Raw genomic sequence first — 26,256 nt, forward strand, 5'->3', positions numbered from 1 at the left:
CATCTTGATCGTTTCAAAGTTAACCCGCTCGTTAGGCACAAACCAAAAATAAAATCTCAACTGAACAAGGAACTCGGTTAAAAACAAGGTGAAAGTCGGATGCAAAGCGAGACTGCAACCATACAAAGACGCGCTCGCTCGATGACAAGGAGTGCCAAATTTCGCAGTGTTAGGTAGTGTATGCACTTACATTTGTTACATGCAGGCAAGACTGGGATATCCAGCTTTCTATTGTTGTGGATTCGAAATTTTAAGTGAGATGCGTGCCTAACAATCGATTCACACGACGGACCGAATCGCAATTTTCGTCCGCGAACCGTGTACCACATCACCGATTCCTGCGATCCGCGCCTCGTCCGTGGACGTGCCGACTGATAAAGTCGAGCACCTTTTCACTTTCAGATTTTTGGCGGGAGATTAAATTGAAAAGCATTTAATTTGGCAACGGTTCAATGTTTTCTTGGTTTTGTACAAAGTTACTAAAACACTCAGTTGGGAAACTCGCCCTTGAAATCTGGGTCGCTGGCGTCCACCGAGACCGAGCTAAATACGATAACAGCGCCACCCTTTAGCGAGTCTCTGAATGTTCCCAGAGTACCGAAACTCCTACGCTCGAGGTGCCAAGATGGCGGCTCAATCGTATTCTTTACTGTAATCGCAATAAGCTTTTCGAAAGCATGTCTTCGCATAAAAACAAACAGAAAAAGCTAATTTTTTACGAACTTTTATTGGAGATTAATACAAAATGACAGGCGCGATATGTTCTCTAAAATCTTTGATTTACAAGGTTTTGCGGCAGAATTAATATTGTTTTTATCCAACCACGTCTCACTGGTGATTTCAGGTAGCGCGTCCCAACTTGGGTAGTAATCCCTTTGCAAAAATCCCAAAAGCCCGCGTGCGCCGTGCAACGAATAATGGGAGTACTCGGTACACTCCTCCCATTCTTTTTCCTCCAGCTACCACGTGGCATACGTGAGCAGTCGCAGGTTACCATACCAACAACGTTCGGGCACCCGAGAGCCGGCCGCATGTGGGAGTGGGTCTGCCCCTTCTTTATCCCTCTCCTTTGTACCGCACCACCTCTGTCGTCTGCTGCGCCAACGATTTGTCGAACCTAGTTGAACCACCCTGCCAAGGTCACGGTGCAAAATAAGTGGAGTCTGTGATACTGCAAGACATGAAGGCAAGTTATGACCAATAACGTATTCAAATCATCTTTCGCGATGTGTTTACGCTGCCACAGATGCAGTACGCTGCCAACAACGTTCCGGCAATAGCTGCCGCGATGCGCACGGAGGCGCAACGAGAAAGCGCGTGATCTGTACAAAGGGTTCCCGAAATTCCCTGTTGTCGTGGCGCTGTGCGTTTTGCAACAAGTCTATTCGCAGCGTGTCCACTTGGGAGTCGGGGTGGGCATCCCTGAAGCCCTTTCCACCGTATATGTTTCGGCTCTAAAATGGGCGATTAAAGCCAAAACAGAACCGTCACAGCAGGCGCTATCAAATGCGTCCCTAACTGATACAGCCGTGCAGTTTGAGTGGCCGCTGCAGGAGAAATGGCGGCGTTGCTATCGTCATTAGCTCGATTCTGTTGTACGGATCGATGCCACTTTTTCAGAGCAGGCTCTATGGCAGTTTCCAAACAGATATTCTAGTAACATTGGTTTGACGAAAATAATCCCTGGAGAAGGGGAACAAGAGGGACAAAGGACAAACATAAATCTCCAAACACAGCTAGGTGACTGGTGAGCGACCGAAAAAATCCGCCTGGTCCGGGTATCGAACCTGGGACCTCTCCATTACAAGTGGAGCTCGCTTGCACCTTCCAGCTCGCTTGCATGTTTGCATTTAATTGCACTATAATTATAACATTGGTTTTGTGTTTTCTGACGATTAAAACAAATTGCGCATCAATACATTTGTGCCTTAATTCGCTGGTTTATTTTGTTTCCATGCGTGAAAAAAAATGCAGAAACTTTGTCCAGCTCACGTGACCAAGTTCCCGTACTCCAAGTCTATGTCAAGAAGGTTCTAACAAACAAAGTGTCTAGAGTACCGTCCGACGGCACTCTTGCAGAGCGTTCAAGTGCCGTACGACGGTACTCCACTTACACGTTCAAGTACCGTCCAAAAGTCTCGTATAAAACGAGTTCTCAAAACGAGATTTCCGAAGCGGTAGCGTAACTTGGTGAGAAGATGTCTACCTCCTACGCAAACAGTCCCGGGTTCGATCCCCAGTATGGGCTTACTTTTTTATATATTTTTCTCAAACATTTTGTTTTCGTCGAGGCATTTGGCGATATTTACGACATTTCTTTTTACGATTAACACTTGAAAAAACGAATGCTGTCGCCGAAACTTCGCTGAACAAAATGGTATGGGACTTCCCTTCCGGAGGTGCATGGGGGACGGCGCGAAGCGGCGTGTACGACGGGGCAAAGTGGGTTAATAGTTTTGTAATTAGTAGCCGCATACTGTTGCCGAGAACGCAAGGGGGGGGGGGGGGGGGGGGTTTGTCGAGCTCTCCAGTGACTCTCTTTAATCCGAAAGAGAGTCAGACTCTCTTTCGGATCTTTCGGAAAGATCTGAAAGAGAGTGAGGCGGGAACACATTTGCGAAAAAACGAACCGAAAATCAGAGAGAAATCGGAGGCTGCGAAAATCGTAGCTTGCGATTTTCGGAAGACGAGCCACATGAGGTGGAATGCGCGGCGCGGAAATCGCAATGCACTGCGGTTTTCGTGCTCCGACTTCAGGAGGCTGTGCGGTAGTCTGGCGAACTGGCGTCCCATATTTCGCGCCTCTTAAAGACTTCAGCTATTAAAACCTCGTTGAATGCCACGCGAGCCTTTGTACCACCACCCTTTGATAGAGACAGGGTTTTCTACGAAGGTTGAGACGAGAACGCAGGGATGGCATACGATGTTGCCTGCGCTGCTTCCGAAGCTGCGTGAGCCGCCATGTTGCGAGCCGATCGTATCTTTTCGTTCCGTCCTGTTCCGGGCTTTCGCTCACCGAGCTCCTCCGCCCCGAATTCGGAGGCGCCGTGCGAAAATATCTGGCGCTGCAGATCTTTCGAACCGCTCCCGATTTTCGGAAAAGGGGAGGAGCCTAGCTGCCGTGCGATTTTCGTGTGCGGTTTTCGCACAAAATTCGGCTTTTTTTCGCAAATGTGTTCCCGGCTTTACTCTCTTTCGGACGGCACTTAAAGACGCGGGTGGAGTGCCGTCGGACAACGCTGTAGACAGCCTCCGACAAAACTAGCAGGCCGCGGTAATTCTTGCACGTCCAATCAGGCTTTACCGAGCAAGACCTTTTTTGAGGCTGTGGTGTGCTTGAGTGTTGTGCACGAGCGCGGAGAGTGAAGGCATCTTCAAACGCCGTTTGCGAGCCCAGAACTTCGTCGCTGCTACGCCGAAGCCTTCTCGAGCAGGTTACATGCCAGTGTCATGCCTTGGGTTAGTAAAGCTAGTGTCGCCTTGCACGAGTTCTGTCTCGCGGTCTCTGCGTAAAGCGGGAGACACATGTACGACGAAACCTTCCGATCCGACGTGCGGACTGCCGGAATGACCTTGGGAGGAGAGGGTTTTCGTAGCATCGGAGAGCGTTGAAAACCCTCGCCTCCGACCGTCGTATTGCGCGGTCGGACGTCGGATCGGACGGTTTCGTCGTACATGTGTTTCGCGCTTAACAGCGGCGTACAGTACGATTCTTCACCGCGCTACCAAAAGTAGATTTATCTCTCGTACAACGGTGCCACGGTGAATGTTAGAGTTTCGCGGCACTGTGAGGTGGCGAACAGGTTAGGTCAGTCCTCGCTGGCATCTGGTCGTCGTCTCGTGGTCTCGCTCGTGTGGACGCGATTGGGAGACGGACGAACCACGGATATGTCGTCATCAATCCGTCCGCGGAACTGGCGGAACCAACCACAGAACCAACAGACGTGCAAGAGCTCAGAACATCGCCGCCGGGCGTCACGTCCGAAAGGATCAACTGTCGAGCCAGTCCCCTACACACGCTGAACACGCAACTTCATGAAACGGCTGCCACTGCGACCAACTGCGACGGCTGCATCGACGGGGGACGTTGAAATTATAAAGCCGAATAAAGCCACTATTTTGACGTTCTACGGAAGTGACGTCACTTTTTTTTTTTTTTTTAAATACCACTTTGAGGCATGGCTTGGAAGCGACGCGGCGACGCTTGGAAGCTTGCGCGAGTGTCTTGAGGAAAAGCCATGGAAGGATGCTACGAATGGTGAGTAGCATGCAACGTCGGTGAAGGTGCTTTCCCCGGTTGCTCGTTTTCTTTTGAGGAAAATGAATGCGAGGCTCGGCAGGGGGCCAGCGGGAATCACAGGGACGTCCAACGCGCCGGCGTCCGCGAGGTCCTGGAGAAGACGCCAGCCGCATTTGAGCTCCGTGTTTTCCCTTCCAGTTTTTAACACTAACGATGAACAGTTGTGAAAGTAAGTGGAAAAGCCACTGCAAGCATACATAAGCAGCTAGCTTCATAAAATATAAAAGACGTTTTTTTTTTTTTTTCTGTAGACCCCAAAGATTACGTGCGAGACATATTTTATTGTATCTTTAAAAAAAAAAAAAAAGAGAAATACTTCAAGTAAATTTACCCTTATCTATAAAAACATCTCCAGCGAAAAAAAAAAAAAAAAACGAGAGTACTAAAGATAAAATGGGTGTAAAAAAAGCTTGGGCATGTTGGTACGACATACTTGAAACTAAAAACTTTCTCCTTCTGGTCTGTCGTCTTTTGAAAATCGGTTCCTGACTCGGAGAAGTGAACAAGACGGCCTCGCCGCAACGCGTAGGTGCATGCGGCGAAGCCAACCGCACGGTTCCAGCGACGGCGCTTTGCAGTGGCAGGGGAGGGGTATGTGGGGTTCCAGCCCTTCCACCTCCCGCCGCTCCCAAAATCCAGCTGATGGTGCTGACCTTATAATACACACATTTTTACCCCCCCCCCCCCCCCCCCCCCCTCCTCCCCGAAAAAATTCCTGGCTGCGTCACTGCATGGTGCTTTGTGAGGAAAGGGAAGTCGGGCAGGCAGCTTGGTCGGCTTGGTCGCATGAAATAAGCACAAAGTTAGCGGGTTTACTGGCGGTGGACGCCACTGTTCCGAGCAAAACAATGCGCGCTAATGTGCACAAATTAAAATACCGCCTTTTTTTTTATGCGCTGTTTAGCAGGGGTTCCCGCAGGGTGACACCGTGGTATCAGCTGTGGCGGCGACAGCGCCGACCGATATGGCCGATATGCTCGCGGCCAGGAAGAAGAAAAATGGACTGCAAGAACTGCGAAACGATTCGTTGGCACAACAACGAACGTTGAACCCCACGGAACAGTACCAGCTCTTTAAAGTCATATAAAAGCGCCCCCCAAAACACACCTAAACAAACCGCAAAGTAAAGTAAGAAAAAAAAAAAAAAAAAAAAAACAGTTTTAGGCGGCGGTTTTCGTAACGGCTCCACACCTGCTCGGCATCTCTAGGGTCAGGTGACCTCTCCTCAGCCAATCAAAGCAGCGGAAAAGCGGTGTGCGACAGCGGCGGCGAGTTTCAAAGGATCGTCAGGATCGCGGCGAGACCGGCAAGACCGGCGGGATCCAAACAGTCGTCGGCACGACAGCACGATTGGGCGTCAGCGGGAGCTGTTGGACGTGCGTGGGCGCCAGGAGATTCGGAGCCGCTCAGGTGACATTCCATGGCGCCTTCGCTCGAGGGCACAAAGTCGGCAGTCGTCGAGTCTCGTGTGCAGCCGCTCTGAAAAACAAAACATTCGATTTGAAGCGCGTGCGTGCCGAATGCTCTACGCGATACTTCGGAACCCGTCGCCCTGGGACCAAAGTTGGTGCGTGCAGTGAGCTGCTCAGAGGTACTCCTTCGAGTGCTTGGAAGTAGACTTGAAAAGCGTGCTGGCGAGTGCCGGGTGCACAGGTCGCTGATTTCCGGCCCCTTCGGCCTTAGTTTTTGCGGGTGGCGGTCTAATCGAGGAAGGCGTCGGAAGCATTGCCCCTTGCCGGTCACCGGCCCATGTGAGAAGCGAGAGTAGACTCGGTTCTTTTGGATCGGGGTCGATTCACCCGCCGCCTCCGCCTTGATTAAGTGATGAGAGTTTTTTTTTTTATTTTTGTTTTCTTCCTGCCACCTTATTTTAAATTTGGCATTTTGAGGAAATGCCACAAATTTGGAACGCCAGCTCTTCCACTACTAGTGTTCTGTAGCAACAAATGTTGCTCATTCTTTAACGAGGGTAGAAAGTTGGGCGAGCATGGTGATTCATAATGATAAAAAAGCGCGACACAGGACAACGGACACAGAAGGAGACAGACAAAGCGCTACTTACAACTGAACTTTATTTCCGCTGCAGCTCGGTATATATTACCGGCAACAACACAAACAAGTTAGGAAGATATAAAATACACATCGTAAAAATCTTAAAAAACAACATAAAAAGGCTAAAATTCCTGCATCACTCATCGGCACCCACACGAAACTAGTCATGCTTGGTCAAAAACTGCAATTCTTTTTCGGATAACAATAAAGAGGGTGCACTGACACATTGCAGCCCCAATCTAGCAATTTCTCGAGCCTCGAGTATTTCCCTTGTGGTTTTGTTTCTGTTTTTGTTTAGTACTGTGCAATCTGTGAAAATCGGAGTACAACCACAATCCCGGCAATGCACACCGAGGTGTCCTGATATGACGTCATCAACGTTGTAACAGTGTTCCCTCAATCTTTCATTTAGGCAGCGACCAGTCTGCCCCGCATAATGACGCCCACACGATAATGGCACGGAATACAGAACCTCTTCTGTACACTCAACAAAGCAAGTTTTGTGCTTTTTCGTGCAACCGGGTCTGCTTACGGTGTTTGAGGTAGAATTTACCTTTTTACACAAACTAGCCAACTTGAAGGTGCTGAAAAAACTATGTTAACCCCTGCGTGCAAGCCCGCTCTTTTCAGGTTATGGGACACTTTATGTAGGTATGGTATGACCACTGGTTTCTCTTTTTTCTTTCTCTGTACTTCCGTTCCATGCATATTTTTATTCCTTAACGTCTTGAGAGTGTTCTCTGCTACTAGAAGGGAGACTGGACACCTGATTTTTAAAACTTACCCTAGCAAAAATTCTAATAGGAATATCTATGAGACTAATAGACATTTCTATGAGACTAATATAGCAATGCCTATGAGACTAATAGACATTTTTATGAGACTAATAGGAACTCTTACAAGACTAATAGCAATGCCTATGAGACTAATAGCAATGCCAATGAGACTAATAGGAATCCCTATAAGGCTAATAGCAACTTGTATGAGACCAATAGGAATCTCTATGAGACTAATGGACATCTTTATCACATGAGTAGAGATGTGTATTAGACTAATACAAAACTGTATTTGTCTAATAGAAATATTTATTAGGTTAATGTATGCCTTCTATTAGAATAATACAAAGTTTCATAGACTAATACATCGTTGATCTGGTGAGTGCACGACTTCTTTACCCACGTAGCACGAGAACGTTCTGAGAACATTCCGGGAATGTTCAAAATAACATAGACAACATTCTTGGAATGTTGAAGGTTTACGTAAGAACATTCTATCAACGTTGTCAGAATGTGGCGCAGGCACTTATCGCTACATTCGGGGAATGTCTTGAAAGGGATATTCTTAGAACGTTCTGAGAACGACATAGAACATTACCAGGTCATTCAACCAACATTGAAACATCCTAACAACGGTCTAAGAACATTCTCAGTACATCCAAAGAACTTCTGCAACATTCGCTGAATGTTGCAAATTTACGTAAGAACATTCTATCGACGTTGTCAGAATGTGGCGCAGGCACTTATCGCTATATTCGGGGAATGTTTTCTAGGGGATATTTTTAGAACGTTCTGAGTACGACAGAACATTTAATCACCATTCTAACAAGGTTTTAAGAACGTTCCCAAAACATTCAAAGAACATCTGCAACATCTCTGAGGAATGTTTTTCAAAGATCCCACAATTATGGCTTGCTTAGCTTACAGCCCCTGAGCCGTACTACATATATTGATATAACAAATCTCCTCGCAAAACGATCGATATTTTTTAATCAAAATATATTTTTTCCACGCCTAGCACAACCCAGCCGCTTTTCCAGCGCATTAGCCAGAGCCTGTACTATAACGACAGCTTACTCCTACTTTTCAAAACATGCTGCATACATAACCGATTACTCACTCCGAGCATAAGAACAGATACCTATGGCATCCCACACTCAAGCAGGACATGTCTTCTTCGAGATATTGAATCTGAGATGCTAAAAATTGGGTCTATTCAAAACTGCCCCTCTACACGCGCAGTGAGTGCCAAGCTCATTATCAAATTTTGAAGACCATTGCTTTTCTCCTACACCTTATCTCACATACCTCGGTAGACTCGTATAAGATAAAACTGATCCCTTATGCTAAGTTTCCAAAACCTCCACTTAATTTGCATATTTTTGGCACAAGGTGGCATATATGTGAATGGTGTTTCGAAACACAGGTTGCTTGAAAGCTCCGTAAAGTTGGCTTCACCTGCGAAAATTCTAGGAACGTTCGCAAGCGAACGTTCCTAGAATGTTGCATATATGAATGTTCAAAGGGGAACGTTCAGAGAACATTGTGCATACGAATGTTCGCCAACAAACGTTTCTAGAATGTTGAGCAGCTTACCTTGTAAGGAATGTTCGCAAACGAACGTTCCTAGAACGTTCCGAATGGTGTCTGAACGTTCCTTCAACATTTAGAACACCCAGGGAATGTTCGCACGACATTGGATGCTACGTGGGTAGAGTGTTACCGAAGCAGAGATTGATTATCCCTCTTTTCACGAGCTTTGAGTGTGCCAACGCGAATGGCAGGATTGGCTTGTTCCCCCTTGGTTCATAAATCCAACATACATGACCCGGTCGGAAGTCAGGCCTCGGGTCTAAAAACCTAATGGACCCCCCACCGGCACTTCATGTGTTAGCACCAGGGTCCTTAGACAGTCCCTAAAAGTGGACAGGGTCACGGACACCAGCTCCTCAAAGACATCTGAGCTGCATTCCAAGAGGACTAAAAAATCGTCCACAAATCTAAAAATGCTTACAACCCTAGAACACTCAAATTTACTTGCCAGGATCCGATCAAGGGCCGCCAGATAAATGTGGCTAAGTACCGGTGCTATACGGGAACCGATACACGCACCCATCTTCTGAATAAAAGTGCCTTCGTCCCACGTGGCAAACATAGACCTTAGATAAAATGCCAGGAGTTCAAGAAAACTGCTCACACTGAGTCCTGCCTCATTTTGGAATGCCAGCACACCATGCTTATCTATTGTATCTTCTACACAAGACAGCTACTCATCCTGGGGGATCGAATAATGTAGATCCTTAATGTCAACAGAGTAACCCAAGACGCTCTTGTTGGGAAGAGCTATCAAGGCATCTATCACATCTTCCGAGCTCCTAACCCAAAAGGGATCGTCAATAGTCAGATTTAACTTGGATTGCAAGAAGACTGCTAGGGCTTTCTGCCATGTACTATTTTCCGAGACAATTACTCGCAGAGGACAGTTTACCTTGTGTGTCTTGGCCAAAAAAAAACAGGTTCAAACTCAGTGTTTTGCTCTTGTCAATGGCTAGGGCGAGTCCTCCCTAATTTAATCTTTTGCTCATGGCCCGTGCTTCGAGTTTCTTCTTTGCTAGCGCTACTTCATCACGCCTCACGAAGGTGGACTCAATTGCCAAAGAGGCCTCCAACTGCGGAAGGGTCGGTCTACAAGATGGGAGACGTCAACCTTCCTTAACAAGTGCAGCGGGTCCTGAGTATTGGGCCAAAGTTCGCCTTTGAATCTAGGAAGACACCTTCTGAACTTTTCACACTAGTGAGGCAAGTGTCTGGACGGGCCCCAGAGTTTGACGTAGATAGATGCATCTCAGAAGGCACTGATGTTTTGTTACAGTGTAAACCCACTTTGAGTATTCTCCCCTTAAAAAGTACAGTTACATTTCTGAGAAACAATGCCTTGTCGCTACTCCCAGCAGATAAAGGGCGGTTTTGCAGTAATGCCGAAGGGCATGTTCATGTCAAAGTCGTCAGAGGCAATTGAGTCCACCTTCGTGAGGCGTGATGACGTAGCGCTAGCAAAGAAGAAACTCTAAGCACGGGCCATGTGCAAGAGATTAAATTTGGGAGGACTCGCCCTAGCCATTGACAGAGCAAAACACTGAGTTTGAACCTATTTTTTTCGGCCAAGACACACAAGGTAAATTGTCCTCTGCGAGTAATTGTCTCGGAAAATGGTACATGGCAGAAAGCCCTAGCAGTCTTCTTGCAATCCAAGTTAAATCTCCTGACTATTGATGACCCCTTTCGGGTTAGGAGCTCGGAAGATGTGATAGATGCCTTGATAGCTCTTCCCAACAAGAGTGCATGGGTTACTCTGTTGACATTAAGGATTTATATTACTCGATCCCCCAGGATGAGTTGCTGTCTTGTGTAGAAGATATGATAGGTTAAGCATGGTGTGGTGGCATTCCAAAATGAGGCAGGACTCAGTGTGAGCAGTTTTCTTGAACTCCTGGCATTTTATCTAAGGTCTATGTTTGCCACGTGGGACGAAGGCACTTTTATTCAGAAGATGGGTGTGTGTATCGGTTCCCGTATAGCACCGGTACTTAGCGACATTTTTCTAGTGGCCCTTGATCGGATCCTGGCTAGCAAACTTGAGGATTCTAGGGTTGTAAGCATTTTAAGATCTGTGGACGATCTTTTAGTCCTCTTGGAATGCAGCTCAGATGTCTTTGAGGAGCTGGTGTCCGTGACCCTGTCCACTTTTAGGGACTATCTAAGGACCCTGGTGCTAACACATGAAGTGCCGGTGGGGGGTCCATCAGGTTTTTAGACCTGAGGCTTGACTTCCGACCGGGGCATGTATGTTGGATTTATGAACCAAGGGGGAACAAGCCAATATCCTGCCATTCGCGTTGGCACACTCAAAGCTCGTGAAAAGGGGGATGATCAATCTCTGCTTCGGTAACGCTTTAAAGAAGTCGTGCACTCACAAGATCAACGAAAGTTTTAAAAATCAGGTGTCAAGCCATAGCAGAGAATACTCTCAAGATGTTAAAGAATAAAAATAGGCAGGGAACGGAAGTACAGGGAAAGAAAAAAGACAAACCAGTGGTCATACCAGGGTGTAAGATAGACAGGTGGGGAAACAGCCCATAGAAGCCTACCGCAGCGCCGTGACCGGATTGTGTACTCGTCTGCTTGCGGGTACCCCCACCTGCAACAGATGGCGCTGTGGCGAGAGGAAAAAAATCGGAATCGGATTTGCGTGTAACTCTATGGGAGACCGCAAAATAAACCGAGAGCACGACAGTTTTTCATTAAAAATCCACAAAAAACCATCTCCGTCAGTTTAGCCGGTCGCCATCGGTCGCCCACCCGGAGTGAGAGTTCGTGGTGCTCCACATAGATGGCGCCTAAGAAAAAGAGAAAATCAAGGGGGACAGAATGCGGTCACTCATTTGGCTCTCGTTTCCCCACCTGTCTATCTTACACCCTGGGTCATACCATACCTACATAAAGTGTCTGTGGTGAACTGTGATCAGACATTTCAACGAGGTGCAAGAAAGAAGACGACGGGTTTCGGAAATAAAAGAAGCACGAGACAACAGGGAAAGAAAAGGAAGAAGTGGTGGCTGGAACAAGGAAGACGGCTGACTGGGTGCTGTCTTCCTGGGAGCCGTCGACGCAAACAGAAACGACTGGGCGTAACTGCGAGGGACAACCGGGCCGTATCGTGAAGACAATGTTCCGTTGTCCCGGACGACTCCCAGCGGCGGCTGCACCGACGATGGAAGACCTCACCACATCTTTGCCACAACGCCACGTCACCACATTGTTGCCACAACGTCATCACCGTCGTTGTCAGGTGAAGTGAAGTGTTTCACTCCGACCTCCGCTAACTTATTTGACTTGAGACTCGCATTTATTTCTCAGTGACTCATCAACTAGTTGTTTTATGACTGCCCTAAGGAAATTGTGTATCCCGTAACGTATTTCATGTTTTTCTTTAAATTTGTACCGCTATTGTTTTTCAACGGAACTACTAAAGCTCACAAAAAAACAGTACTTGCCTCGTCAATAATTTAATGTATTGAAAGAGAGCTTGACCTCAAATAACGAACCTCCTCACAGTGTCCCATAACCTGAAAAGAGTGGGCTTGCACGCAGGGGTGAACATTGTTTTTCCAGCACCTGTCAAGTTGGCTAGTTTATGTAAAAAAGTAAATTCTACTTAAACATCATAAGCAGACCCGGCTGCACAAAAAAGCACAAAACTTGCTTTGTTGAGTGTACAGAAGAGGTTGTGTATTCCGTGCCATTATCGTGCGGGCGTCGTTATGTGGGGCAGACTGGTCGCTGCCTAAATGAAAGATTGAGGGAACACTGTTACAACGTTGATGCCGTCATATCAGGACACCTCGGTGTGCATTGCCGGGATTGTGGTTGTACTCCGATTTTCACAGATTGCACAGTACTAAACAAAAACAGAAACAAAACCACAAGGGCAATACTCGAGGCTCGAGAAATTGCTAGATTGGGGCTGCAATGTGTCAGTGCACCCTCTTTATTGTTATCCGAAAAGGAATTGCAGTTTTTGACCAAGCATGACTAGTTTCGTGTGGGTGCCGATGAGTGATGCAGGAATTTTAGCCTTTTTATGTTGTTTTTTAAGATTTTTACGATGTGTATTTTATATCTTCCTAACTTGTTTGTGTTGTTGCCGGTAATATATACCGAGCTGCAGCGGAAATAAAGTTCAGTTGTAAGTAGCGCTTTGTCTGTGTCTCTTTCTGTGTCCGTTGTCCAGTCGCGCTTTTTAATCATTACTGATCTTTAGTCATCGGGTCTTCCTGCTGCTTCCGGGAAACTGGACCGGTGTCTAGAATGTCCAGGGCCTGCGCTCCATGCAAGCTGCTGTTTCCGTTTTCTTCAGTCTTGGGCTCATTGTGTGGAAGCGGTAAATGGCTCAATGCATCAGCATCTTGGGGCTTGTACTGGATATGTTGTAGTTGTACGCTCCAAGTGTGAGTGCACTGTATTCTGGCAGCTGCGGTGGCTGGAGTTGCCCTGTTTGCTCTGCCCCGCCAAGAACTCGTGGTCTGTTTCATGCATTCTACCCCGCATGTAGTCACGGAACTCGGTTACTCCGAAAATGAGTGCCAGCTGGCCTCCTTCTCCACTTGCGAGTAATGTTTCTCCGCGCTGGTGAGTGTCCTGGACCTGATTCCGGTCGGCTCGTTGACATTATTGATGTTGTGGGACAACACCGCTCCATACCTCCTCCGGGGGGTTTTCACACTCTAGGATGAGTTCCTAAGTGGGGTCATAGTGCACCAGGAGACTTGACTGCAGCAGCATTTGCTTCGCCCTGTTGAAGGCGAGATCTTCTTAGGGACTCCCTATCTCCACCTCACATTTTGTCGGGACAGATTGTAGTTTGGAGCCAGAAGCTGCGACATCTCAGTTCTGTGGTGCCTTCACGGTGGCCTCGAGCTTTTGTTCTAACGGGTCAAGGCCATCTCTGTCAATCTGGTGACCCAGGTTGCTCGTGACCAAATTTACACTTGTCTGCTCTTAAAGGGATTCTACAACAAAATTTCGGCGCTTATTTCTTGGTCTATTCATGTTCAATGGAGCATTATCACATCAGACAGACCAATCTCTTGTTGAAGAAGACATGTAAAGGAATTTTAAAACAAATTAAACGATTAGCAAAGAGCACCTGGCGGATGTCGCTAACGCCTTGTTTGTAACGCCCGTCTAGGAACCTTGACAGGTAGTGACGGTGACTGACAGGTAGTGACGGTAACTGTCTCGCCTCTGGCCGCAACGAAAGAAGAGCTGAAGGAGGAACTCCCCTCTCCCTGAGACTCTCTTTTGTGTGTTCCAGAAGTCACTATTGTCCCTCTACAAGATTATAGAAGATTAACCCGTCACTCAAAATTCATACAAAACCAGCTTTGGGGTTACTTGCAGTGGCCCGATCGCTGGTGTGCTTCGGCTGTTTTCAGCAAATGCTACGAGCCATCAAGGACTATCCAAGGCTGTGTGAATGTCACGTGTCCTTGGAGAGGGGGCACAGCGACGCGCAGGAAGTGTATCACGGGCTACGCCCACGAAGCGGGATTGGCTGGGATAGCTCCCAGCGTCCGGACTTAAGGTCCCGAGACAAACTACGTCACGATTGCGGCGGATGTGGCGTGCTCTCCGTTGGCTGCTCCCCGAGCGTTTGCCAGAGTGGGCAGTTTATAATGAAAAATACAGCCATAAGGCTCAACATACAAATGTGCGATTGTCATTTACGGATATTTTGGATCATATTCAGCTTATTTGTGAACACGACGGGTATATATTTCAAACTTCCTTGAAGTATCTCTTTGAAGGGACTAGGACATGAAAATTAAATGGATAGATTATTCTTGAAATGGAATGCTTATAGGCGACTCAGTACTCTTGCCATCAAACACTGCAATGATCTTCCTGAAACCACTGTCATGATATCAGATCCCAAAGCATTTCAGTACTCTCTGCAATCATTTTTTACCATGATAGCACTCAGCACACTCACTATTTTTTATCTTTTAATCTGCTGTCATTTTTGCCATGTCTTGTTGTGACTCAGTGGTTGAGCTGGATGAAGTTTGCTGATAGGCAGGTCTTCAACATATCTGGTTTTTGTGCTTAATCATGCTGACATCGCTTTTTTTCCTGGTCGTGTTTTGTACATAATGTTGATAATGTTTAGATTAACCACGATTTATTGCTTTGTTAATTTTATGTATGAGCCTTTTGAAGGTGCATTTTTAGTCCATTCAACGGCATTACATGAGGGGAGGGAGGGGTAATTACAAAAAATATCTTGAGATTTTTTGTAATTGAGGCATTGTGAATAAGTAAATAAATAAATACACCAAGTTTCGCGATTTTTGAGAGCTCTAGATGATTTTCATCTGGCAACCAGGCAACACTATCCAAGTTAGTCATGCCATGGTGCCCATATACCACGTGATAATGAAAACATCCCATTCTAGGCGACCCCGTGATCGTCCAAGGTCGCCTCGCCGTGGTACGATCAAAACCTCGCACGCAACTTGGCTACCCCAACATTATTCTTGCTCTGGCCCTTTGATCTCCCACCCTGCATGCGCCTGCGAGATTGTCCCAGATGACAGCGACCACGGCAAGTTCCTCCGTGGCTCGCCGTCGCTGGAGCTGCTCGTCAACAAGTCGCAGTCAAAATGACCAGCTTTAAATATCTCTCGAAAGCAATCACTCTCATCTCTACCGTGATCAATGTCGAAGACTGTGACAAAGCAAGCAATGCGGTAGACTTAATCATCACGGACCGCATGCTCGAAATACGGAAGGTAAACGAGGAAGCTGAAGCTCGAGGTGTCGAGAGAGCCAAGTCTGTGAGTGAATGCGAGGGGATGCTGCACGATTGGCTGGTAACGTCGTAGCCCGCCAGCCACGGCAGCTTTTTTGAATGGGGCGGATCCGAGGATCCCGCATATAAATTGATTTATCCACAAAACTATGGCACCATTTTCAAAACAAATTTACCTGCCAAAGTCCCGGGGACTCGGAAACCAGGATGTTGTCCAGGAAGACTTCCTTGGATGCCTTGAAGGATGCTTTCCATCTTCCACCGAAACAAATCGGGAGCCGAGGCAATGCCATACGGAAGACATTTGTAGCAGTAATGCATTCTTTTGTAAAGTTCCAAGTTATGCATTCTTTTGTAAAGACTGTCCTCTGGAGTGTCCTCGGGCACCTCGGCCCTCGCACCCATTCTGCGTTAAAATGTTTATCATTTCCAATATACACATTGATTTGCTCACCAATGACACGGACTGAAATGACGCTTGCAGAGGACGGGAGCAGCCGGGGCAGGATGAGCGCTGGTGCCCCGGAGGCCGGCCGAGAGCATCGCCACCCACATGGGGAGCCCGTGGCACCTCCTGGCACTGCTCCTGCTGCCGACCAGCCTGGCCCCTACGCTGCACCACCGCGCCTACGCCGTCGCGGTGCCCCCGATTACTGAGGGAGCCCTTGCACCGCCGGTCGGAGGGGTTACCGGACGAGCTTCGACCAACGACGCTCCCAACGCCACGGAGGAGTTGGAAGCGCTCAAGCACCACGGCGTCGACAGAACGGCGGCGTGGGACGCGCTCGAGTTGGGCGGGGCCGAAAGCACCGCGACTCCGGATCGGCCGGACCTTGGGCAGGGTTCCCTCAAAGATGCTAGGGGGCCGGCGGCGCTAGGCAACGTTTTTGCCGGGACACCTCGGGAAAGCGGGGAGGCGGTGGCCGTTGCAGAAGATGATGCGCGCAACGGGACGGGGGCCCGTCTGACTGCTAGACTCTCTTTAAACGGTCCGCGCCTTTCGACCCTTCGTGGCGAAGAGTCCCCTTCTGAATCGTTGGAAACCTTCCTGGTGGCGACGTCGCCCTCGCCGGAAGAGGATGCGTTCTCTCCCGTTACAATGTCTGGAGACTCTAGTCAAGACCAAGTGAGAAACACAGATGCTCCGACGCGTGCAGTTACCTCTTTAGACGACAGTGTGCTCGAAGAAGGCGTCTCGAGGACTACCGCATTTCCCGAGGAAGCTTGGGTGTCTGACATTTCTCCGACGCTCAACACGACGGAAGGAGTTGTGGCGCCAAATCTGCCCTCGTCTCGGGAAAGTGAGCGTGCTTCTGAGGCACCGCCACCAAACTTGAAAGAGGCGATGACGCTTCCGGAACGGAATGGCAGCCGAGACTCCTCACCGACAGACATTCCTGAGACGACGACAGATCTTCCCATCCTACTTGGCGAGAATGCATCCATTATTGAAGTGCAGCTTACTAACCCAGCTAAAACCCACATTTCACCCCAAAACTCCACGGAGCTAGTTGCGCAGACCACCGGGAACTACCTGGAGCTAGACCGCATGCTCTACCAGACAACGGACATTCCTGAAACGACGACGGATCTTCCCGTCCTACTTGGCGGGAATGCATCCATTATTGAAGTGCAGCTTACTAACCCAGCTAAAACCCACATTTCACTCCAAAACTCCACGGAGCTAGTTGCGCAGACCACCGAGACCCCTGAGAAGTACCTGGAGCAAGACCGCACGCTCTACCGGACAACGAACATTCCTGAAACGACGACGGATCTTCCCATCCTACTTGGCGAGAATGCATCCATTATTGAAGTGCAGCTTAATAACCCAGCTAAAACCCACATTTCACCCCAAAACTCCACGGAGGTAGTTGCGCAGACCACCGAGACCCCCGAGAAGTACCTGGAGCAAGACCGCACGCTCTACCGGACAACGGACATTCCTGAAACGACGACGGATCTTCCCATCCTACTTGGCGAGAATGCATCCATTATTGAAGTGCAGCTTACTAACCCAGCTAAAACCCACATTTCACCCCAAAACTCCACGGAGGTAGTTGCGCAGACCACCGAGACCCCCGAGAAGTACCTGGAGCAAGACCGCACGCTCTACCGGACAACGAACATTCCTGAAACGACGACGGATCTTCCCATCCCACTTGGCGAGAATGCATCCATTATTGAAGTGCAGCTTACTAACCCAGCTAAAACCCACATTTCACCCCAAAACTCCACGGAGGTGGTTGCGCAGACCACCGAGACCCCCGAGGAGTACCTGGAGCAAGACCGCACGCTCTACCGGACAACGGACATTCCTGAAACGACGACGGATCTTCCCATCCTACTTGGCGAGAATGCATCCATTATTGAAGTGCAGCTTACTAACCCAGCTAAAACCCACATTTCACCCCAAAACTCCACGGAGGTAGTTGCGCAGACCACCGAGACCCCCGAGAAGTACCTGGAGCAAGACCGCACGCTCTACCGGACAACGGACATTCCTGAAACGACGACGGATCTTCCCATCCTACTTGGCGAGAATGCATCCATTATTGAAGTGCAGCTTACTAACCCAGCTAAAACCCACATTTCACCCCAAAACTCCACGGAGCTAGTTGCGCAGACCACCGACACCCCCGAGAACTACCTGGAGCAAGACCGCACGCTCTACCGGGTAACGGAGGCTTCGAAGCAGACCTCCAGTGGAGTGCTTCAGGAGGAGCACCTTGAGCTTCCCACTGCTTCGTCCACACCTTTGGGAATTAAAAATCCGCATGGCCTTTTGGCACTACTTACGACCCAAGCATCCGCTACTACGGCATCGTCGATTGTCCACAACACCAAAGAACCCGTCGTATTGCTCGGTCTGCCTACAACGACGAGCACATTGGGCAGTGTTTTGACCAATCTCGCGCAAGATGTCCACCCACACTGGCCAAACATTTCCGACTCATTCCCGGGGAATGCCGGAGCGGCTGAAGTCCGCCCTCTCGAGACCGCCTCGCCGGAAGTGCTGGACGTGTGGACGGAAGATTCGGGGAACGGGTCCCGGCGACGGCCGGCGGACACTTCTACAGAAGAGCCATATGGGGTGTCGGAACCCCAAGCTCCCCCTGCCACCTCCAGTTCGGGAGAGGTGACCACGGCGAGGCGTGTGACAGACCAAGAGGAAGGGGCATTTGCCAATGCGTCGGTGCCCATTGCGACGTCGGTGGAGGTCGAAGCTTCCGCCCCTCCGAATGGTACCTTTGCGCTCGAGGAAGATGGCCTTTGGGTACACCTCGTTTCGACACAAACAGCCACGGGGCCTGCCGTAGACCGCACGGAGGAGCGGCAACTGCCAGTCACGACGACCCCGGCCGAAAGTTTTGTGGAAGATTCAGAAGTGCTGTCTCCTGCTAAGTCCACCACGAGCCTCGAAAGCGCAGCAGTCGGCGACGATGCTCTGACGACGATCCCGGCGAGAGATTTGGACGCCGTCGAAACCCCGTCGGCCACCCAGACCGACTTCACCGAGGACGCCGCGCCCACGAACCGCCCAGACACTGTGGGGCTTACGACGCAGCTGCCAGCTTCGACCCCGCCCTGCGTGCCCCTGGAGCCGCCCCGGGGTCTCACGCATGAGTTCCGGCTTGTCTTCCGCACGGCCTCAGAGTTCTCGTGGGAGCGGGTGGAGGCACTGGAGAGACGCATCCAGGACTTCCTGCGGGACGGGCCCTGCCCTCGGCGCTTTGCCCGCACCGCTTTTGCCCTGGGGCCCCCGCACGTGCTCAGCTGGACCGACCCCTCGGCCAATGCCACCTGGTGCGACCACGCCTCCGTCGAGGCCCTGCTGCGCACCATGCGGTCCGAGTCCGGACGCCCGACGCCGGCCATCACGCGTGCCTTTTACCCAGAGTTTCTCATCAGCTCCGTCGAGCTGCAGCTGCGCGGCGCCTGTGCGTCCGAGGCGGGCGCCTTCCCAATAGTTGCGGCCGTTGTTGGGGCCGCACTGTCGGCGGCACTGCTCGCGGGGCTGTTGGCCGTGCTCTGCAGGTACCTGCGGCCACGCTCCCGCAGGCTGGACGTGACCCCGGCGGGGGACTCCTTCGATCTGAAGCAGAGGCGGCCAGTGCTGCTGCCCGGCGAGGGCGGCCGGGCGTCTGCCGACGGGACGCCGCGCAAGGCGCCCCGGGCCCCCTTTGTGGTGGATACGGACTTCTGCTACATCAACCCCAACTTCCTGGAGGTGGCCCGGCCCTCCCCGCCGGCACCCCCCTACCGCCCGGAGCCGCCCCCGCACGGCCCCCGCTCCGCCCCGGGCGGCCCCGACGACCTCGCCTCCTCCAGCTCCGGGGTGGAGTCCGACCCCTCCGCCGGAGAGGCCGCCGACGCCAGCTGAGGGTCGCACGCGGCCTCCATCGTCCCTCGACCTTTATCGGTCTGGCCCTTCCGCATTGTTTCTCGTGGCATTGACTGTGGGCGAAACGTGACGCTGGCCGGAGGCATATGAAGGTGTTCTCATTAATGACTATGCAGCGAGGAATTGAGGAATTGACCATGCAGCGAGGAACGCTCTGGCTGGAAGTGGGTAGGCGCAAAGCTAGCACCCCTTGCCTCGTCAAATGCGCGCTCGGGACATCTGTGTTGGAAAAGCTTTGCGTCTAACCATTGTCCGACCAGGGCTCGGTGGTCTCCTCCTCTCCCTCGCATCGAGGCTCCTGCTCTTGTAATCTGATGGACACTCATCAATTGAACCGCCAAAGGGCGTCCACTAAACCGAGCCAGACAATACTCGCCAACGTCCAAGAGGTACACACGTGCGTCTGCTTACGACCGAGCAATATCTTACGACGGGAGAACACGCTGGTCTATGAGGTATTTGTGAGATCAAATGTTGTGTACGAAAAGTGATATAGCCTTATAGAAAAAAAATAATGACGGAGTGATGCGCAGAAAAAAAAATGTACGGGAGTTGCGAGTGCTCCGCCCATTAGATGGCGCCAGTGTGTTATGAGACGGCAGTCGCGAGCCACTGTGTGGTAAGCGAGTGTGTAGCTGGCTTCAAAAGTGCCTCTGTGCACGAAGGAGGTAGTGGGGCAATGAAGCTTGCAGTCGTGCGACGGTCCCAAGAGATCGATGGAAAGTGTTTTTATTTTGCGGGTGGTTGGGCACCTGTCCTGCCGAGGGAGTCTGGAGAAGAAAAATAGAACCTCTTGTGCTATTGCACCTGGAACATTTTCCCTTCTAAATAGCCAGGGACATATTCATTGCCCATGCACTGAGCCTTCTCAGACCCTTAGGGGTGTGTCATCAAAATGAATACCTCGATACCTCATAAGGGGCCAAAAAAGTTGCAAATCTCTACAGCAGTGTTTCATCGAATCGGCCGTGAAAGAGGACCGCACGGTGCTCCGACGTGTCCCAGTACAGGGAATAGTAGTAAGGGTTAGTGTTGTTCTACGGCTCTTGCGCTGTGTTGCATTTTGCTGTAATCTTCTTGGAAGAGTGCCGTTGTCCATCTTAACACCTTACGAGGTAGTGCCAAGCTTGAAATACAACCTGATGGAACTTTTTTTCTCTGCCTGGCAGAGAAGCCTCGTCAAAATGCCGGCATAAAAGTGTCCGAGGGAAAGGACTCTCCGAGCAAGCTGTCCCAACAGGCTGTCTGCACCAACATCACGGGCTCGGACATCCCACTGGCAAACACAGTAAACGACTTCATTTTTGCGTTCCGCGAATATATTATCCCATGGTAACATAGAATACCTCGCTCATGAGCTCCATTTTATCCGTCGTTGGCACCTCTCTGTCATCTGTACACTGTCGTCGCATCGTCATTACATGCGGAGCTGCAGGTGCAACTGAACAGTGCCCATTGTTGGGCGAGTTGGTGCTGAATTTGAGAAGACATGGTAGTGCTCAAAGACAAAGACAAAAGGAGGAGAACTGGACAACACTGCGTTAACTTTCAACCGTTTATTTGCGAGATGCAACTAAATCCATTGTGCCGTCCACTCAGCCAATCCGGTGCCACCGCTTGCAGGAGCCTTTACCTGTTCGGTTGAGGCTACGCTGACACATGTGCCGGGATTATCAATAATCTCCCTCTTGTCCTTGGCTAGAACGGTACACGTGGCAGATGAGGAAGTGCAGCGAAAAGATGGCCGTCCCAGTGTGCTCACGTGATCTGTCATTTAGACATCTGCCCGGTTGTCCAACATATTTCTTCCCAAACGACAATGAAGTTTGATAGACGACTCACTCCGCACGACCAACCCAATGGGCTCTTGTGCTTCTTGGAGCAACCCAACGGGCTATGCGGAAAGGGTCTGTCAATTTGCACAATTGACGGACCCTTTCCTTCTCGACGTCGCCCTCTAAAGTGTGTTCGTCGTACCACACTAGTGCCAATAAGCTCTGTAAGTTTCCATTCAAAGCTAATTAAAAGAGGATTGATTAATTCATGCTTTACGAATGCCCTTAAAAGAAGATGCCGCCGTGCTATAAGTCTGACAGCAGACTGAGCGTTAGTTGGCTGCTGGGTTTGTGAAAGCAGTGCTTGTGTTTGTTGCGATTGGAAGTCGGCCCCAATCCAGTTGCAGCCCATGGGAAACAAGATGGTGGTCGTGCCATTCACGCACAAAATTATGTGCAGTCTTAAAAAAGTTGTTTTCACGAGACAAGTTGGTCGAGTTGCGTAAATTGACGGACCCTTTCCTCGAAGAATTGCAGGGGCTTGCTTGTTGCTTGTGCAGAGGATGTCATCTACCAGATTCTGTTGTTGTGTGGCATCAATCAATCAATTTAAATTTTATTCAAAATGAACGCGGAACATACTGCAGAAACACATCTGAATCAATAGCGTTCTTGGCTAATGTGGAATCCATTCCAAATGTACAAAAATAAATTCTGTGGCGCTTATCTGGCACTCGTGCATGTGCCATAGAAAAACAACTCTTATTCATGTTGTTTTATATAAAGCTCTTTAAGTAGTTTCAAAAGTTTTGCTTTCTTTTGTTGGGATGCTTAAGAAATTTCATATTTTTGTTTCAGTACACTCTATCATTCTTTGACCGTATACATTATGAGAAAATGGAATATAAAAATTCTTTGCGTAAACATTTCTAGTTGCCCTACTCGCAAGTGAAATGGCAATATCCGTGGGTTTTAAAATAATGAAGCAGAGTGGGCATTAAATTTTGCATTGGCTCATATTCTGATCGCTCGCTTTTGTAGCGATGTAATTGGTTGTATGTAGCTTTGACAACTAAAACCCCAAGAAGCCACCCAATATTGGAGGCGGGTGTGAATGATGCTAAAATATATCGATCTAAGCATTCCACTATCAAAGTATTGACGTGTTCTAGCTAAAGTGTATATAGAGCATCCTAATATTTCACAAGTTTTTTTATGTGTGGCATCCAATTGAAAGAAGAGTCAAGTGTCACCCCGAGATATTTAATATTTTCAACCCTTTGAATATGGGTAGTTCCTATTTTAATATTACCCAACCCAGCTCAAATGTACTATCGGGGAAAAATGAAATGCGAACAGAGGAGCGCGTGGCTCGCGGTACAGGCTGCGCCGCCTGGAAGTGAGCCTAGGAGCGAGGGTGCGTGGCCTACTCCGACGTGTTCACCCCCCTCCCTCTGCGCTCCCCAAGCTTCAGCAGTGCGCCGCTATCTTTGCTGGCTCAGCGCGTGCAGTGCAAAGAAGCTCGCCGCACTCGCCGAGCAGGCAAAGATAGCGGTGACAGCTTTCAGCGCACTGAGAGGCGCACTGCCGAAGCTGGGGGAGTGCCAATCAAGAGGCGTGAACACATTGAAGTAGGCCACGCACCCTCGCTCCTAGGCTCACTTCCAGGCGGCGCAGCCTGTACCGCGAGCCACGCGCTCCTCTGTTCGCATTTCATTTTTCCCCGATAGTACCTTTAGAGAATGACGGAAATATAACTAATTTGTCTTTCGTAAGTTAAGGGGGCGGTGCAGCAGTTTTTGTACTTTCAATAAATACAGTTTAGAATTATTCCTCTACATTTATGACCTATGAAACACACTGTTATTTTTTTCACGCAATGGTAGTCGAACAAAAAACTGCACATCGTTTACCCCCTCTAATCGCAGCCAGAAAAAGCGGCCACGTGATCTGGAGCCAATTATATGCCATGTTTTCAACAGAGCCGCGCGCTTGGGTTTGCAGAGTACATGATGCGCTGTGAGTTTCACGCATTGTTAAGCTTCAGCTCTTTCCGTCTTCCCAGTGATTGGGTAGAGCCACTACCCCAAAAGCATTGAATGTCACGAGCCAAAATTTAATGCCTACGCAGTGCACGAGTCCAATGTATGAGCCGCATTCAAATATCTCTGCGGCGGGAATTGCAAAGCCTGATGATGCACCCCATGGGATTGCATTGTTGGCATTGTCCTCGCAGCTTCGTCATCACGTTTTCCAAAGGAGAGACTGAAAGAAAAAGTCCGTTTTTATCCTCCCACCGTCACGAAGACGCTTCCTTGTCAATGGCATTGCGTTCGGTTATTATTGGGTTCCACTAGTGTAAGTAAGCTGGTGTAAAGTGAGAGACATTCCTACTCAATATCATTGCACGACCCCTTTAACTTTTTATCTAGAAATCATCTCTCCAACTGCTTAAAGGGGCCCTGCAATCATATTTAAGCGTCTACCTTTTTTGCGGTTTCCACGTCTCTTGGGGTTGGGGCAAGCCAGCGGGCACGGAGAGAGTAACTAAATATCAGTGCGTCATATTTTAACCGGACGACGCGGAAACCTCCTTCACTGACGAGGGCGACCCGCGGTACCGAAAGCGCGCAAAATGTGACGTCTTTGGTCCTGGGCTTGCCACTGGTCAAAGCCGCTAAGAGCTTTTTTTTAGTCGAGATACAAAATATAAGTGTCGCGAACCGTTTTAATTATGTATGAAAGTAGTTTTTGTTCACTATTTTAGATCAGAAAAGAAACAAATGCAGTTTAGAAAGTACGGAGACAAGAAATGACCCGTCGACATACCCGCCACCAAGCGGTGAAAAAAAACTGCACATACTAGAAAGGGCTAGTGGGATGAGACAAACGACAAACAAGGAGCGTAGAAAGGTCCCGGATGTACGTGGCGGCGCTGTGGTCGTATACCGGCTCAAGAATCCGACCGGTTCGAGCGTTCCGAAGGCCTTCGGCGCAGGCCCTGTTGGCGATTTGGCCATTTGGCGGTGCGTCAGCGCGAAGTGGCTCCCGATCTGAACTGATCTTTACCCCATGTTTGCTGTCGTTTGTGGCCAATGAGTTGTTATGCCGAATTAGTGTTTAGTCGTGCTGCAAATGTAATACGAGCTGCCCTGGCCGCCTACTTCATACAGCCTATCCAACAGATGCTTTAGTGGCGCCCTGTCGAGCCATCGACATGGAGTGCGGCAGCCGTGTGCGCTCAATGAGCTCACTACTCCTCCTCTAGTTCAAGGCCACTCAAGGCAGGACCTACGACGTCATGAAGGAGGTTATTTTTTGCTTGTTTTTGTAATTCTAATTTGCTTATAACTTTTATAATAAAGCGAAATTTGAGAAAAGAAAAGTTGGATTAAGTTACTACGTTCAGTACGCTCAGGTTCAGTGCAAATTAAAAACCAGTCAAAAAGTCATTGCAGGGCCCCTTTAAAGGGGCGGTGCAATGATTTTCGGACTTCGGTCAAAGTTTTCTGGAAGTTGCCCCCTGACACTTCTGAAGTAAAGAACAGAAAACCGATTTCGCCTGCGTGTCCTAGTTTTTGCGTAAAAAAAAGATAAAGATTGGTATTTCGGGCACCCCTCAACTCACTCTCAGTCTTCAGGGTCATACCTGGTCGCACTCCCAGTGACGTCATTCGGAGTGCCGTGTAGCTTCCCGTGTGCTATCTCGGAGGACGCTTCCCCTCCCTCTCTCTGCGTACCTTAGCGGGCGCTAGGCTGCAGCTTAGAGCCGAGCGAGGTCACGTAATCTTTCCGCCGTAGTTCCTTCGACTGCCACTTGGGGCTGCAGGTGGGGGAGAAAGCTCGACTTTTGCTTTGCGATTATGCAGCGGAATCGCGACATTTTTAATGAAGGAAGTGTTTTCTCTATCCTCTGGGACACGATAAACAACGTAAAAGTGACGAGATGCAAATGATTTTAATCATAAAATCGTTGCACCGCCCCTTTAAGTTCCTGTGTCATTTCTGTTTGAATTAATTGTAATGAATTTCCAGACTAACGCCGCAATATCATCTGCATACATTATTGTTTGCAGTCGTAATGTTAGCTAGGTCGTTTATGTAAATAGAAAAAAAGGGTCGGTCCTAGCACTGAAGCCTGCGGGTCTCCACTCAACGCTAACCCATTTCTAGATAATAGTGCTCTTATGCGTATGACCTGAGAGCGAGACGATGAGTAACTCTTGAAAAAGTCAAAAGAAAAGCCGAGAAAATCATATCTTTGTAATTTGCTTAACAGTATGGCGTCATCTACTGTATCAAAAGCATTTTTTATGTCTAGGAATAAACTGTTAGCAGTTTTATTGTTGTTTAAAGCAGAAGTCGGACACCCACGGCCCGTGGGTCATATGCGACCCACGATGCAGTTTCATGTGGCCCCTGGCACGACACCAGAAGAGGCCCCCCCCCCCCCCCCCTTCCTCCCACTTCCCCTGGCGCTTCCTCACACAGAATTTGACATTGAGTGGTGTTGGACAGGAACAAGAAGCACTTCCAATTGACATTGTAGGGCATCCCTATATTTTGCCGTTTCTTCA

The 26,256-nt window shown here is 49.2% G+C and overlaps 1 protein-coding gene across 1 annotated transcript; it reads left to right on the top strand.

Annotated features, from left to right (window-relative positions):
• The first annotated feature begins 5,570 nt into the window (after positions 1-5,570).
• LOC121046532 (mucin-2-like) lies at positions 5,571-23,005 on the top strand. The gene is made up of 3 exons (XM_040500874.1): positions 5,571-5,710; positions 15,984-19,922; positions 21,074-23,005. The coding sequence occupies exon 2, from the start codon at positions 16,053-16,055 to the stop codon at positions 19,881-19,883; it is 3,831 nt and encodes a 1,276-aa protein (XP_040356808.1). The 5' UTR covers positions 5,571-5,710; positions 15,984-16,052; the 3' UTR covers positions 19,884-19,922; positions 21,074-23,005.
• Positions 23,006-26,256: the final 3,251 nt, after the last annotated feature.

Source organism: Ixodes scapularis, unplaced genomic scaffold (assembly GCF_016920785.2).
Source record: "Ixodes scapularis isolate PalLabHiFi unplaced genomic scaffold, ASM1692078v2 PGA_scaffold2__306_contigs__length_199485367, whole genome shotgun sequence".
Lineage (NCBI taxonomy): Eukaryota > Metazoa > Arthropoda > Arachnida > Ixodida > Ixodidae > Ixodes > Ixodes scapularis.

What these genes read in the sequence shown, in the direction of transcription:
- LOC121046532 (XM_040500874.1), top strand. Translation starts at nt 16,053, where the DNA reads ATGGGGAGCCCGTGGCACCTCCTGGCACTGCTCCTGCTGCCGACCAGC.